Source organism: Frieseomelitta varia, unplaced genomic scaffold (assembly GCF_011392965.1).
Source record: "Frieseomelitta varia isolate USP_RPSP 00005682 unplaced genomic scaffold, Fvar_1.2 scaffold_175, whole genome shotgun sequence".
NCBI lineage: Eukaryota > Metazoa > Arthropoda > Insecta > Hymenoptera > Apidae > Frieseomelitta > Frieseomelitta varia.
In genome coordinates this window covers 174,772-189,856 of record NW_025109472.1, presented here as the reverse complement: position 1 = coordinate 189,856, position 15,085 = coordinate 174,772, and the positions used below count along the sequence as shown (strand labels likewise).

General features: G+C 37.5%; 1 protein-coding gene across 7 annotated transcripts in view; it reads right to left on the bottom strand.

The window, feature by feature from the left end:
* LOC122538707 (glutamate receptor ionotropic, kainate 2-like) overlaps window positions 1-15,085 on the bottom strand; it is a 93,937-nt gene that overhangs the window by 59,355 nt on the left and 19,497 nt on the right. For all 7 annotated transcript variants that reach the window (XM_043673002.1, XM_043673001.1, XM_043672998.1 and 4 more), the window contains 2 exons: window positions 10,728-10,903; window positions 2,096-2,149 (listed from right to left, as the gene is read on the bottom strand). In XM_043673002.1, the coding sequence (XP_043528937.1) occupies window positions 2,096-2,149; window positions 10,728-10,903 (230 nt within the window). The remainder of the gene's footprint in view (window positions 1-2,095; window positions 2,150-10,727; window positions 10,904-15,085) is intronic.

The following is a 15,085-nucleotide window of genomic DNA, read 5'->3' as shown; positions in this document are numbered from 1 at the left end:
CAATAATCCATGACATAACAAAGCACAAGGGAATTAAACTTAGGAAGCACGCACATTTTTCATTCAATCAGTGAATGTATGATGTGATCCTTAAAGCGGATCACGTACTGATCCTTTTGTATTCCGCGAATAAATTCATTTTCGACGACCGTTGATAGACAAACGGTTAATTCATGTAGATTGGTGTTAATTCTTGTGGATTACACGCGATTTGCTAGTCTATCATGTTTCGAATCGCTTTAACGATCGTCTGAATAAACAGATATATCGATGCCTGTACAAATGTTTGTGAAAAATGTTTTTTGAAGTCCGTTTCACTTTATAGATTCGACATCTTTTAATAACAAGTTGTTCTTCGCGATTTTGCTCTCTATCTTGCCTGTTCCGTAGAAAACATTTTCTGCGTATGATTTTGAATATTTCTGTCCTTCTTCCTTTTTCTCTCGCTTCACGTTGAAGCGTTTCGTCGATTTTCCACTCAAAACTGCCGAATGTGTCGTTGAAAAACATTTCAAAACCAGATGTGCCGATTGGACCGCTGTCGGAGATCATGTAATTTCATTCGGGATCATTCGTCAAAATGCTCGAAACAACTATCGCGCTGGCGGTATTTCGACCGGCAGTCGAACGCAGTCTGTGCTCGAATTCCAAGTGAAACGCGGCTGAGTACATAGGGGCAAAAAGGGCATGTTCTGGTGAAAAAAATAAAAAATAAATAAATAAAAAATTAAAAAAAAAAGAGGAAATCAAACGAACTGTCGGCGCGTTTTGACACCGAATTGAAACTCGATTTTGGAACAGTTGCCTGGTGTTTGTCTTTGTTGGAATTTAAAACCATTCGTATCGATAAATTGTACAACCGTACGATTTTCGATAACCAAATCAAAGTTGAATCGGGGAGAAATGAAAGGGAAGAGTGGAGTTATTTAACGATAAGCCCAATTGAATTGGCAAATTGAAGACCGGTGTATATCCAAAAGTTTCGAGATAAAGGGTAGTTTAGCTCTTGTGTACCGTTAATATCGTTTGTACGATGTATCGTTTTTTACACCGGTGTTGCAGTTTAAATGCAATCGTGTGTTGATTCGGATATTCATGCTGCAGTTGAACTTTATTCATGAGTTTTTTCTTATGATTTAAATGAAATCATTAGACTTGCACTGTTTTTGACATTCAAATCACTTTTTAGTCAGAAAATCAAATCGAGAAGATTATTTATTGATGTATTTAGAAGATAAAAATTAATTACGAACGATTATTGTTCAAATATCAGCGTGCTTGAAATAAAAATAAAGAACAATGCTCCGTGATTAAAGCAAAAATTAATTATGAAAAAAAAATAACATATCAACGTGCTTAAAATAAAAATGAAAAATTAAGTTTAACTGTACTTTAATCATTTTTCTGAGTAGTAATAGTTCTCTATCAAAAGACAGATAAATTGCAAGTGATTAATGAATGATAAAAAAAAGGAGAACAGTAGAAATTCAAAGACATTACGGATACTGCTTTTGCATTTTTAACTTTTACTGTTTTATTTCCTTGTACTGAACGTGTAGTTTGATATTTCCATATTTTTATTCAAACGTTAAATATACGTAATATTAATGTTATAATGCGAGTATTACATCTGATATTCCTAATATTATAATGTAACGTGTAATAATTAACATTAATACTATAATACCAAGTATACGCTAATTTTGATCTTTCACTGTTCTCCAATTCACCGATTCAGTTAATCCAATTTGCTCTTCGATAACGTTTGCCAATTTCTCGGTAAAAATTCTATTCACCGTGCGACGTGTAAAGAAACGCGAGGTCAGAGTTCGCGCCAAGTTTCACTGAAATCGTAATATTCAAACCTCGATGATGAATTTAACGGCGGTGGACGTTTCATTAGGAGAAATCAGGGAGCATCAAGGGCAACGAATTTGCATGTACTTTAGGGTGAAACGCGCCAAAGGAGCGAAAGCATCTTCCACGAGTCGGTATTAAACCGAGCTTGGTTAAAAGGGCGTTCGTCTCTCTCTAATTTTCATCGGCGTGTGTGATACATGTGGGACAGAATGTCGGTCGAACGATGAATACTTACGAACGTGGTGAACATGTAGTGGTATCTGTAATCGTTCATTTGCAGCTGGAGGATCTGCAACAGGAAAGGGAAAAGCGAAAATTAGACGTGTAATTATCGTGTGGACGCAGACCTTCGCGCTTTTCGAGGATTCCGTGTGTTTAGCTCACTTTGTCTCATGACGTTAGATTAGTTGCTCCAATATTTGCGAAAGTGATAGCTTCAATGATTTTTTTTTCTCCAAAATTGCGAGTTTGACATTTGTGAAAATGTGGAGAGCTTCGGTAGTTGTAAATATCAGTGGTTGGTTCAATATTTGGAAAGATATTAGGAATTAGGTCGCAGAAGAATAATGGTAACTTCGACGTTTGTGGAAATATTTCTGTAGATCGTAACTTTGATATTTGTGATGTAGTATAGTTTCAATATTTGACAGGTTTCGTATTTGTGAAAATGACGTCCTCAATAGTTGCAAAAATGATAGGTTTGATATTTATAAAGACAGTACTTTCAACAAATGCGAAAATGGTATTTTCAATATTTGCGAAAACCTTCAAATTTTATTAAAACCTCGTATGATATTGAAAACCGCGCGTTGTTCGAATTCAATATTTATAAAAATATACTCAATAATTTTAACTGCATCTCTTTTTCTGAATCCATTTTATTCATATAATGGAATATTAAAATTTCTGAGTGATTCCAACTCAATTTCCAGGAGCTGTAAAATATTTATAGAGATACACTCAATTTTAATTTTAACTTCTTCTCACACTGATTTTAATCGTACAGTAAAATCTTAAAAATTGCAGGCGGTCCCAATTAAAATATTTGTTGGCGTGTACCTCGTAACTTTAATTGTATTCCTCTTTTTTTCTTCGTTAATCATTGCAAGAAACCGACGGATAGAAACGATCGTGGGGGATGAATCCCACGCTCGATCCTCGAGTCTCCTTGCCTCCGATCGAGAGGCAATCTTAGTTCAAACGTGGTTCGAAGGAAACCGAGTATTTGCATGTCCCGTCCCGTGGGAGATTCCTGCGGATATCCCTTCGTGGCTTGAGTAATCAAAAAACCTCCCAGCTTTCGTACGATCCTCTCCGCCACCCATTTTCCTAGCCTCGCCGTCTCCACCCTTTGTGCGTTCAACTCTCCATCTTGCTTGTTTTCCTTTCGTTCTTCGTTTTTTTACCCCTCCTCCCACCACCACCGCCTTAATCTCCTATCCCTTTTTCTCGAGGAAATCCGTGCACGTTCCCATTTATGCGAATGCTTTCCGACTTCAAATCACAACTTCCGTTGACTCGTGAGATTAAGAGTATGAAAAAGAGACGGAGAACGATTCGAGGATAATTATGACAACCAAATGTTCCATCTTTGGTACGCTGCCGCCCGAAAATTCTAGGACGTTTTTTATTTTTAATATCGAGCATTTATCGTGGATAGTAAAATTTTTTCTTATCAGTTTCTCTTTTCTTTTATGGTGTTTAGCGTAGCGTCGACTACGAGGTAAGACGACGGTCCTTAGTAATTATACTAATTGTAAGTAATTTACTTTATTTAGTAATTACAGATGTACGAGTAGAGGTATTTCAAAACCTTCAAATTTATTTTTGTCAGTTGTTGTATTTTATAATATAATATTAATCATTACAAAGTAATACAATATTGATACGATATAACATAACATTCATTGTGTTTGCAGATCGTTTGTTACAAGAAAAATAGCTTCATTTTTTGTTAGTTTTGGAATAAATATAACGATTGTTCTGAAACTTTTAAACGGAAATGTATATATCGAGCAGCAGAGATTCTTTCCCGAGTATAAAAGAATAACACGCTTTTTTACTTCTAATACTAGAACTACCCACTGAAGCAGGAAAATTGCAGTATAAGGGACAGAGAAAGTTTTATAACATAATAAAAAACACGAGCTTTCATTTATATATTTTACTAAGTTTTTGAAAACACTGTTTCTGAAAAATTTCCGTGGAAAGTTACGAATCGATCATTTGGTAGTTCTAGCGTTAATAAAAGAAATATATGAAGTACAGCTTTCGTTTTAGAATTTCTATAACTTTAAATAGAAAATGAAATAGTACCGATAAAATATTGGAAAACTTTGTTTCCCTTTGACTCTAACATTAAATGTCGTAGGCCGTAAAGTTTAGAATTTAAAATTATACGTAATCATCGCAAGTTTTAATTCAATTCAATTTCAATTCAATTACCAACTTCAGTCACGCAGAATACAGAGTAGAATTAACTTTCGCGATCGAACGTAAATTATTACAGTCGTCTATTACAGTCGACAGCAGATAATACTCAAGGGTGAAATATTTACATTTCAAATATTTCCACGCATAAACGTATCATCGCGATTTTATGAACTTACTTTACGAACGACGAAGGTGGAAAACGTCTCGACGGAGAGATATGAAAACACTCGTGGGCTTTTTATTACCAATGGATCTCATACCGAATCTTGTTGCTCTCCTTTTTCCACGTGCACGCGGACACGGGCACTCCGTTGATACAGAAAGTTCCGTTTAAACAAATAATCCGTCAGTTTCGTATTCCGCCGGCGAAAACTCATTTCCCCGAGGAAAATGAGTTTTTTTTTGTACCACCATCGACCACGGGCGATCGTTGATACGACCCACGTTTCAATCATTAGGATACTCGCTCGCGCGATGCGTTGCAACCAGGAACACCGTAGAAATTCAATTAACCAACGACTGTTGCTTTTGGCAACATCGATCGCGTTAAACGCGAGACGAATTAACCCATTCATTTCTGTTTCTATCATGCATTCTCCTTCCTCCAAAAAAGCTGGCGCTTTTTCGATAGTTTCAAACGATTCAGAAAATCGAAGCCTCTGTTAAACACACTCGTCACGACAGAAAATAAAATGTTTTATACGCTGAATTCCTTTCTTTTTTTTTTTTTTTTTTTTTTTTTTTTTTTTTAAAAACTCAAAATTCCCTCGAAATTGGAGAAAAATTTTTTTTTTTTTTTTGTTTATTATGTTAAACACGGCAGTTCATTTTTTTTCCGAACGGGACGAACTGTGGCTGAGGGGCAACAACTTTTATTATTTTTTTCGGGGCGAGTAAGCTTTCGCCACGTAAACTTTTAAGCTGAAAGGGGATTTTTACCGAGAGAAAAAAGGAATTAGCGTTTGGAGAAATGAAAATTTTTCACGTTTGATTTAATTGGAGGGAAGAGAAGAAAACTAGGGATATAGAAGAAAATATAATAGTTATAATTAGTGTGTAAAGAAATCAAATATCTTAGATTCTTGAAATTTTAGGACAAACATTTTAGTAATTTTTATATGAATTAATTACATATCAAACGGCCAAATTCTTAATAAAAATTTCGTATAAAAACGTACATATTTCATTCAACATTTTCGTTCATAGTTGAGAAAAAGTAATACATGTAGATCTTCTCTGGCATAATCTGTTACGTACAAGGTGATCAATTGTCTTCCGAATTAATCATTCATTTTGTAAAAAGTGTTCTGACATCTCATGCAAATATACGTACACGTATATCTCGAAGCTCGCGACAGATTTTCTTAAGTAGAACTAGATTCTCTTTAATTTAGTAATCAATTTAATTGGTTGATTGCACGATCAATATGCAATCGCAATTTGATTATAATTTTATTGACTGACCGATGCAATTATTGATCAGTTGATGATATGAATTGAAGTAACGAAGATAATTTCACGCGAGATCGAAATTGGTAATACAATCCTACACCTCATCATCATCATCATCACCATCACCATCACCATCACCATCATCATCACCATCGTCTCAATACGAAAACAGGTTCCAATTTGCGATAAAAAGCCTGTTAATTATTACGCGACATGGAAGCAATTACCTGTCGATTATAAACGAGAGTAATTTCTTCATTATTGCCTAACCGTTCCCGTTAATTCGTTTATTCGCGACTCGCGCGAAAGCCAATCACGCGTCAACTATTGTCTCGCGAAATTTGTTTTGTCGCGCGTATGAACTCTCCGGCTTGGAGGAAAAGAAAAAAAAACATGGAATCCGGAGGGGCTGTTTGGACACAGAACCTGGTGCAGGATGCCGTGCAATTTCCGCCGCGCCAATGCTTCCGTGGATTATGCAAATTTTCCCCGACACGGCGCTCAGTACAAGCGGATAAAAAGGTTGAAAATCGTGGAAAACACCGTCTACTCGTCCCGGGACGGCGCGGTGGTTTCCGTCGCGTCGATGACGACCAGCGGAATCTGTTCCAGGAAATATCGCGGCAAAATTTCGTCGATCTCGTCGGGAACGATATTCGTCGTTCGTCCGCAACGAACGTTTCGTTCGACACGCGTCCAAGCCGAAATCTTGCCTGTCGTTTCGCTATTGGCTCGTCATTTCATTGTACAGAGATTTTGTCTATAGGATTTTGATGGAAAGAGAAAGAGAGAGAGAGAGAGAGAGAGAGAGAGAGAGAGAGAGAGAGAGATAGCGGAGGTTACTCGTTTCGTTTTCATCGAAACCGGTATCGGGTGATATCGAGTTTGTTTTTTCTTTATCGAGCATTTGGATCCTCGCGCGAGATTTGTTTCGATTGTACGAGTATCTACGATATTTGAAGACCGTCCATGGAAAACACGTTCGTTTTGTTGGTTTCAGCGTTTGTCTTTTTTTTCTTTTATATTTGTTTCGTCCGAAAGTAACATTTTAACGTGCAGTTCAAAATTGAAAAAGAGAGTAACGCGTTAGGTTCAAAGATGTGAGTCTTTTGAAACTGGATACTTCATGATATTTTCGTATCGAGTAGTATTAGCGTATTAACTTCGTTGATTGATATTAATTTGTGTACGTAACGCGATTCAGCGTTCGAGATTTCTTTTTAAGACTTTTTAAGAAAAAATACATCGACAAGTAACTTTTTTTTTTTATATATAGATGAGAAGAGTTTCTTCTGGCGTGTTCATGGAATCCAGGGGCGAAATTCGTAAATTCGTTGGGGATATTGGTGGCGAGATGATGAGTCGTTCGCAGGAGCAATGACTTCTTAAAGCAGCTAAACAGAATTTTATAGAAAGACGGTACACCCAAGTCGTGCCAAGTCGCCTTAATATATTCGTTGAAAAATTGAGGATCTTCGCGATGGCTTTCCGGCGGTCTGGTCGCCGGAGCTGTCGCTGATAAAAAATTCCATCAACTCGTCGCAACTAAACGTCCTTCCTTTCCTTTCCTTTCTTTATTCGAAGAAAAAAGAGAAATAAAAGATAAAAAGCCGCGGAAAAAGCCTCGAATAAAAATTGAAAGGTTACCGCGAAACGCAATATGGAACAGAAGGTAGTCGCGCAATCGAATTCTCGCGTCGCTTTAGCGTTCCCCGATGGAACTCGAGGGCAAGCTTGATCGTGGCCACGCGTTCCGCACTTCTATTCTAATTCGTTCAGTTTGAACTACGTCAAATCACTTTTTTGACAGCCGCGAACAGGAATTTAAACGCGCGAAACGCATGTCGTTGTTCGTTAGACAAGCGAATTTCTCCTCGAAGACACTTTTCTATACGTTTCGCTGACTATTGTTTTCGTTTGATAGAGATTTCAGTTATCAGAGAGTGGCTGTGAAGAGTTTTCAGTAAAGTGGGAGTTTTGTCGGAAATCAAATATGAAGAACATCGTTATTTCAACTAATAAATAAATTAGTAGTCATAGAATTTTTTTTTGGAAGTCAATCAGTGTAAATTCTCATTTCTTAATAACTTGTGCCCATTCAAATATCCTTGACAATTTAATAATTTAATCATTATAGCATCAGTTGTTACAATTAAACTATTCCAATAATACAAAATTTTGGTGTGTTTGTCACTTTTAATGTAAAATTAGCTTCTAATTTCTCCAAATATTGATACAAAAGGTGTGTCTACAAACATCAACAAATATCTTCTATTTTGATTTTTCTTTTATTCCACGAATAACAAAAATCTCGAGAATAAATATGAAAACGTTCGTAGCATTTTTACTGCCGACCGATACCAAATTCACTGCTTTGATTTTACATGTGCGTAGACGCAGAATTTTATTGATAAAAAATGATTTAAACAAATAGTCCGCCTAGCTTATTTCAGGCGAGACTTTCATCCTTACTCGCCAGGCGAATAAACGAATTTTCTTTCAGTCGATGGAGATATTTCTCGACGCGTTTTCGCTGAGTGTTGTATATCTCGCTTCGATCGCTATAGAGAATGGTTACGGAGAATTTTCAATAAACTGTTCGACCGGTATTATTCATACAACGGTTTTCATCGAGGATCTCATTTCATCGACCTCGATAAAATCAAGCGATTCGACGAGCTCCGCGGATATTTTACGGCGCGTGATTCTCCGGGTCGTGAATACCAAATTCGCGAATGAAAGTCGATCAGTCGTGTTATTGTTCGATTCGAAGTCGATTGAAACAGTCGAATCAATGTTCCTGTAGTTTTATTTTATTAAGCGAGCAGAATTAACAATTAATCAAACGTAGTAATATAGCGAAGGGCATGATCGAACGATGAAAAATTGTCGATATTTTCAACTGCTATAACTTTGTGAAAAGCACAGAAAGTAAAAACGGGATGTATTCCTCGTCGAGGTTAATACTTCGGGAAATTATGGCGTTGTTTCGCAAACAGAGGAAATTCGTATTGTTGGTTATCGGGCGAAAATTCGACCAAGTGCGCGAGAATCGTGCCGGGTGGCTATCGTTAAATCTAATTGCGATACTGAAATGAGCAAATTGCATCTCTCTCTCTCTCTCTCTCTCTCTTTCCTTCGCGATCATCCTTTTCTGACTCTGTGTTATCTTATTATTCCTCATGGAAATTGCGGCCGTGGAATGAATAACGCAAAGAAGATCCCTCGGCAATTGGATAACGATGTAAGGAACAGAAAGGAATTCGCGTTGCTAATTCCGACACTCGTCCCTCTAAATAAATGTCCGGTTTCCTCCGGTTGTAATCAGTTTCCGGGAAACTGGCGATGTTCTAATTGCCAGCGAAGCCAAATCTGCCTGACTCGCCCGGTAATTTTCAAAATTTTCTTCGCGTCGCGTTTCTCTCTCTGTTATTTGGGTTGAACGATGTTAATCGCGTTAAATCTCTGATTGTAGGAACGAAGTTGATCGCGAAGAACAGGAAGCGTGATTTATCTTGTTCTTTCGCTTGTAATTCTCAATGGGAGAAATCGTGGAGATTCGGGAGCAAATTTTCGTTACAGTTGAATCGAAAGTCCATTCGTCATTTCTTAATGAACTTTGTGCAAATGGAAGGTGAAGATTTTATATTTGGTGGGAAACTCAACACTTGGTGGCTTGTAAAAAGTGTAAGATACCCTGACGATGATCTTATTTCGTGTAAACGCGGATCAGGGGTTGAGGTTAATCGACTCGCATCAGTCGTTCGGAAACGAGGTTCTCGTGAGTATCACAAATATCGTGATCGGACGAAGCTTTCATAAGTAAAAATTATCGAGCTATTTAACTTTTTAAATATGCTTTACACTCTTGTTCAAGATTTCAATTGACAAATTATGCTACGAATTTACATTTTTTCCTAAGATTTTCGCTAGACTGAAAAATTATCCACAATTAATTGAAAGTAACTCAAATTACAATAATTTCATAAAGTAAACTCCCCCCTCCCCCCCAAAAAAAAGAAAAAAGAAAAAGAGAGTGGAGAATATTATAGGATCGAGTTATAAATCCTTTTTCACTGATGTATCGTTCTCGACAGCATTACGGAGACTTCGGAGATTAAATACCCCGCGAGCAAGTATTATGGGTCTTCGTTCTGTGTCTATCCGGAAGCTATACACATCGTACTTGCGGTATCGATCGACGAACGTCACACCCCTTCTACCAGTCGTTCTCTTTTTCCGCTCCTACGAGTAAGGATGTAAGCTTCTATGGGTTCCTAGGCTGCGAACCAGGAGATTTCCTAGCGAGCTCCTTGATGCAGCACGTAACAGTATAATATTTCGCCTCGTATAGACGATAAAGGGACCACCCAGCCGAGCAACGCGACCTTCTAGATCCTCCTTCTAAATCACTTGTTTCGTTGAATTTTTCATGCTGATTGATCATTTCTGATGTCATATATATTTATTAAATATATTATTATATTTTAAATATTATATATGTATATGTATATTTCTTGTAAAAGATAAAAATCTTTGATGGAAGTATGCAAATCAGTCGAAATAGAATGTTCCAAAATACAAAGTATTTAAACTTTGCATGTAAAACTAAGATTGAAACGTCACGTAGTAAAAAAACCCATCTTCGATTTAAAAAGTCGTAACGAAAGTGTGCGTTTAATCAAGTAAAAAGTAAAGAAACCAGCTCGATTGAAACAATTAAAACGATGCTGTTTAATATTCATGGATTTATCCTAATTTGAAATTTAAATGTATTCACACAACGCGTGTAAATTTTTACAAAATATATAAAATAAAGGACTCGTTGCAATACGCAAAGAGAAAGCGCATATTTCGTTTTGTAACATATCAAAGAATAAAACGAATTACTATCCAAGCTCTTCAGGGTCGTGCTCTCGAAAATCTCGAATAACTGCATAAAAAGATGGACGATTACAAATCGCAGACGGATCGAAACTCACCGCTCGAAAAAATTGTTGCATGTGCGCGGGATCCGTGTCGACGATCAATTTGTAGATCTCCTTGTGTCTGACTTCCCGAAGAACCTGCCTATAAGAACCAGGTCCTGCCTGGCGAATGTACATCTCCGTTCTCGAGGAGGGCGGCGACTTCACCAGATCCTGCAGCTTAAACAGACCTGTCAACGAACAAATAGAACTCTGTTATTACACCATTCGGCTACACTGTTCCTATCGTTCTGTCTTTTAAACGAAAAATGACGAGAAGAGAAGTTTCGCGGGAGATAGAGAGAAAAAATAAAAACGGTAGTTCGAGAAACAGATTCGATTCGGCGAGTGTGTCGCCAGGGAACAGAGTTCGAAATGAAATTCGCGAAAAATTACAAGAGGTCTCGCAGGGCTTGGCAGGGAACTTTATTTAATCGGATCTCGGTTTTATTGCCAGTCGGTTTTCATTTCGGCTCTTCTCTACCTTTGTCCTTTCGCATTTATCCGCTGTGGTTTATGGGAACGCGAGACAGAACTTTGACAGAAGCGTACCAGTCTACGAACGTAGATATCGATTAAATTACTTCGGATTTACAGATGAAATATCTTGCGTGTCTTTTCGTTAAAAGTCGCTTGAAATTCTGTAATTAGCGGAATAGAAAATACGAACAGTGAACAGATGTAGGAAAACAGTATGTTAAATTAAATGTGAGAAATAATTAATAGTATATCATTAATGTATTTAATCATTTTTGTCTTTAGACACTCTTTTTCTCTTTAAAAATAGCTCAATAGGTTATTCAATTGGTTTAATTAAATATATTTATTTAATTAAATAAATATGTTAAATACTCAACTAGTATAAATACAAATTAAATATATATATATATAGTTTAATTTAAATATTCAAGTTATTTAAGTTATTAAGCTATTCTTAAAAGGAAAAGAAATGTCCAAAAAAAAAATAAGGTTTAATAACGAGAGTTTAATAATGTTAATGATTTTATAACGACCGTGTTATTTAATATTCTTCCATTGCGTTAAAACTGAGAACATGACTGCATAATAAATGCGTACAACTTCCACTATAATCATAGTATAGAAGTTCACACGTTGCATAATTTATTTTAGTTACCGAAGCAATCTTCCGCAAACACCGAATAGAGTTATCACGACAACAGTTAACTCTGTCAAATATTTCATGCTCTAATTTTAAGTCACTCGCAATCTTTATTTCCTGTGATGTTCTTCCTATGGTTCCTTCGAAGATATACATATATAAATTGATTAAAAATTGAGCAGAAAGACAATGTTAAATATTCTAACCACTCTGTGCACAATTCGTGCAAAAATCCACGCAAACTTTTGAACAATGTTATTTTTGAACTTGTTTTTCACTCGGAATTCAACATTGCAGTCATGGTTACAACTACGAGATGAGGAATTACTAGACTTGTAAACAAAATTTTATTCCTCTGGCATGTGAAACATTTCGAAGCATAGTATTTAAAATAATTGGGAAATTAAATATTGCATCGTGACATATCTGGTCCAAAGTGTCACGCAAATACATGGCGAGATACATTGTCCTCAGATTCAAAGAGCTTAATTTTCGGCAAATACAAATTACTTATTTTCGCGCACAGACAACGCTGCACCATCGACTTAAAAGTGAATAATTTATCGATCGAATTTATGACCGAAAACTAATTTTTTACGCTCTGGGTAATCTACCAAGGGTCTGCGATAAACAATTTCACGCTGGTGGACTGCCGTTATTAAACATCGCGCGTTCTGAATACCGCGTGGCACGGAGTCGAATTTTTTCTGAAATATCGCGTTTAATTAAACTCGCGTAATCGGTACAGGCATTTCAATAATTTTCACACGATGGCACCAGCTCGAATTCTGTTTCGCGGAAGGAAATGAAACGAAACCTCGCTCGAAGGGTGATGCGAAGCAGCGAGTCGAGACGAGAGAATGCCATTTAAGTAATGGGCTAGCCTCTTTCCCCTTAAGAGGGGCGGGAGGGGGGGGGGAGAAAGGGAGAAGGGTTTCCGCTCGAAACGTAAAATTGAAAAATAACAAACCGCTTCTTAGACGCGCTTTTCAATTATCACGCCGCCCTCACGTGCAGCAACGCGTACACGTCGGCTGACCCTTTGTGCGCTCGTGTATAGGTTTCCAGCAACAACGGGGCTGGCTGGAAAACGAGGGTGGAGAAAACGTGAACATATGAGGGGAGGAGGAGGAGGGAAGAGAGTTCCTGGTTTACGAAACGACTCTGTAGTACCGCGACTTGGATGGTTCTCGTGGCTCGTAATTTATGACGGTCTCCGCGATACAAAAAGGTACGTGCAATGGCAAAGAATTTAGCTAGCTTGCCGTCCCCTTTGTCGCGTTTCTCTTTTTTCATTTTTTCTTTTTTTTCTTTTTTTTTTTTTTTTTTTTTTTTTTTTTTTTTTGATACGTAGTTCTCAAATATCAGTTTGGTTGTTTTACTCGAATGATTGATCGATCGCTTGCATGTGTGAGCATTGCACGCTTATAGAAATCAAATCGTACTATTTGAGAAGTTGGACTACAATGGGATATCTTATAATGCAGTAATTCGTTCTGAAATGAATTTTATTTAAGTTAATAACGCTTATAATAATACGTATTTAAGATAATAACATATGCATGTGTGTATTTTTAATAATAAACGTGTACTCTAAAAACATACGAATTATATATTTTATCATATTTTAAATTATAATTAACTGTAATTGTAGTAAGTGAATTGTATTTAAATTTTTATGGTCGTTGTATGCACGTGTAAATTTATGATAAACTGTAATTGCAAAATATATCCTTTCGTTGCCAACGTTCTGATTTAATGAGAAAAACTGATACAGTATTCATTCGTTGTAAGATACCCCACTGTATTTTGATGATATGGTTACCATAGTTCAAAGGGACATTGATTTTTTTAAATTTAAAGTGTAACTTGTCATTTTTGTGTCAAGAATTTTTTTCCTAGTAGAAAACTATCAAAATGGTGATATTTCGTTCTAATTAGATTCATTAAATTCTAAATCAATTAATCTGTCACCTCCAAAATGTCTGACCAAACATTCTCTATGTTACAAACAAATTTTTGCCATTATCCGAACATGGTTATCCATCCTATGGCTTAAAAACTTTTCTCCTGATAGAAAAATATGAAAACGGTGACACTTTTAAATCGTCAGCATTTCTATCCGATTTCAAATCAATTAATCTACAACCTGCAAACAACCAAGATAAAAACCCCGTAATCTAAAAGTCCTTCTGTTCCAAACAGAAGTTGATCGTCCCAAACTTCCCGTCAACGTCCAACTCATCCATATAGAAGTGTATTTCATACATTCTCCTTCGTACATACATATATTTGAACACGGATCTCAAAAGAATTTCTCGAGTGTTCAACCCCCGACGAATGTTAAAAAGGGCCATTCATCCCCTGTGTGTTCGCCCATCGCGATTTAATATTTTCATCATAGGATCTCGCTGTTACGCGAAAAACGCGGCGCACAATGGCGAGCTTTCGACGCGCGGGGATTCGAGCGTCTATTCACGCGAGCTCAACTCCGCGTCTCGTGACTCGATTCGCGGCGGCCAAAGGGGCGAGTCATTCGAGGTTCGAGGATAGAACGTGAGTCGGGTAATTAATCCGATGGAAGAATAATTGGCGAGGTTGGTACAAAGCGAGGTTGGCGAACGCGGCAGAGATACTCGTGCTAGCCTGACTCGATTTGCATAGACGCGCGCGTCTGTAGGCCTCGTGCCTCCGAAACGTAACGCCCAGACGTTAATAAAAGCCTGTTGCTCGGCAACTGTGTCGCCCCATTTGCTTTTCACCTTGCTCCTCGTTGACTTGAAAATTATTGTAGGCATTTCCGAAGGAAGAAGCAGAAACTTTTGAGGTTCTGCAATGGAGCGATTTTTTTTTTTTCCTTTTAGGAGGATTGAAGATTTTTTTCGAAGACCGGCATGCCGGTGACGTGAGTTTTTGAGGAGTGACGACCCTAAACGTACCTGAGTTAACTTTACCGTGGCTGAGGTTTGCAAGGACCTCCTGGGAAGCAAAGTTGTCTGCGACAGGTATGACCAATACGACTTATCACTGGTACCGAGGGGGGTTGAAGGCCACGGTGGGTATTCGATTAGGTTGGACTCTCGGGGGTAGTGGTAAGCCCATGTCACGGAGCGAGAGTCTTCGGACGAGCTGCGTTTCAGTTCGAGCGCAGACCTGCAGAAGGATTTAGGGGTGTCCTGAGGTTGTTCAGAGCTTACACTCCGAACTTACTGATATAGTTCTCGTGAAGCATTCTCTAGGGCCTCGATCTCTT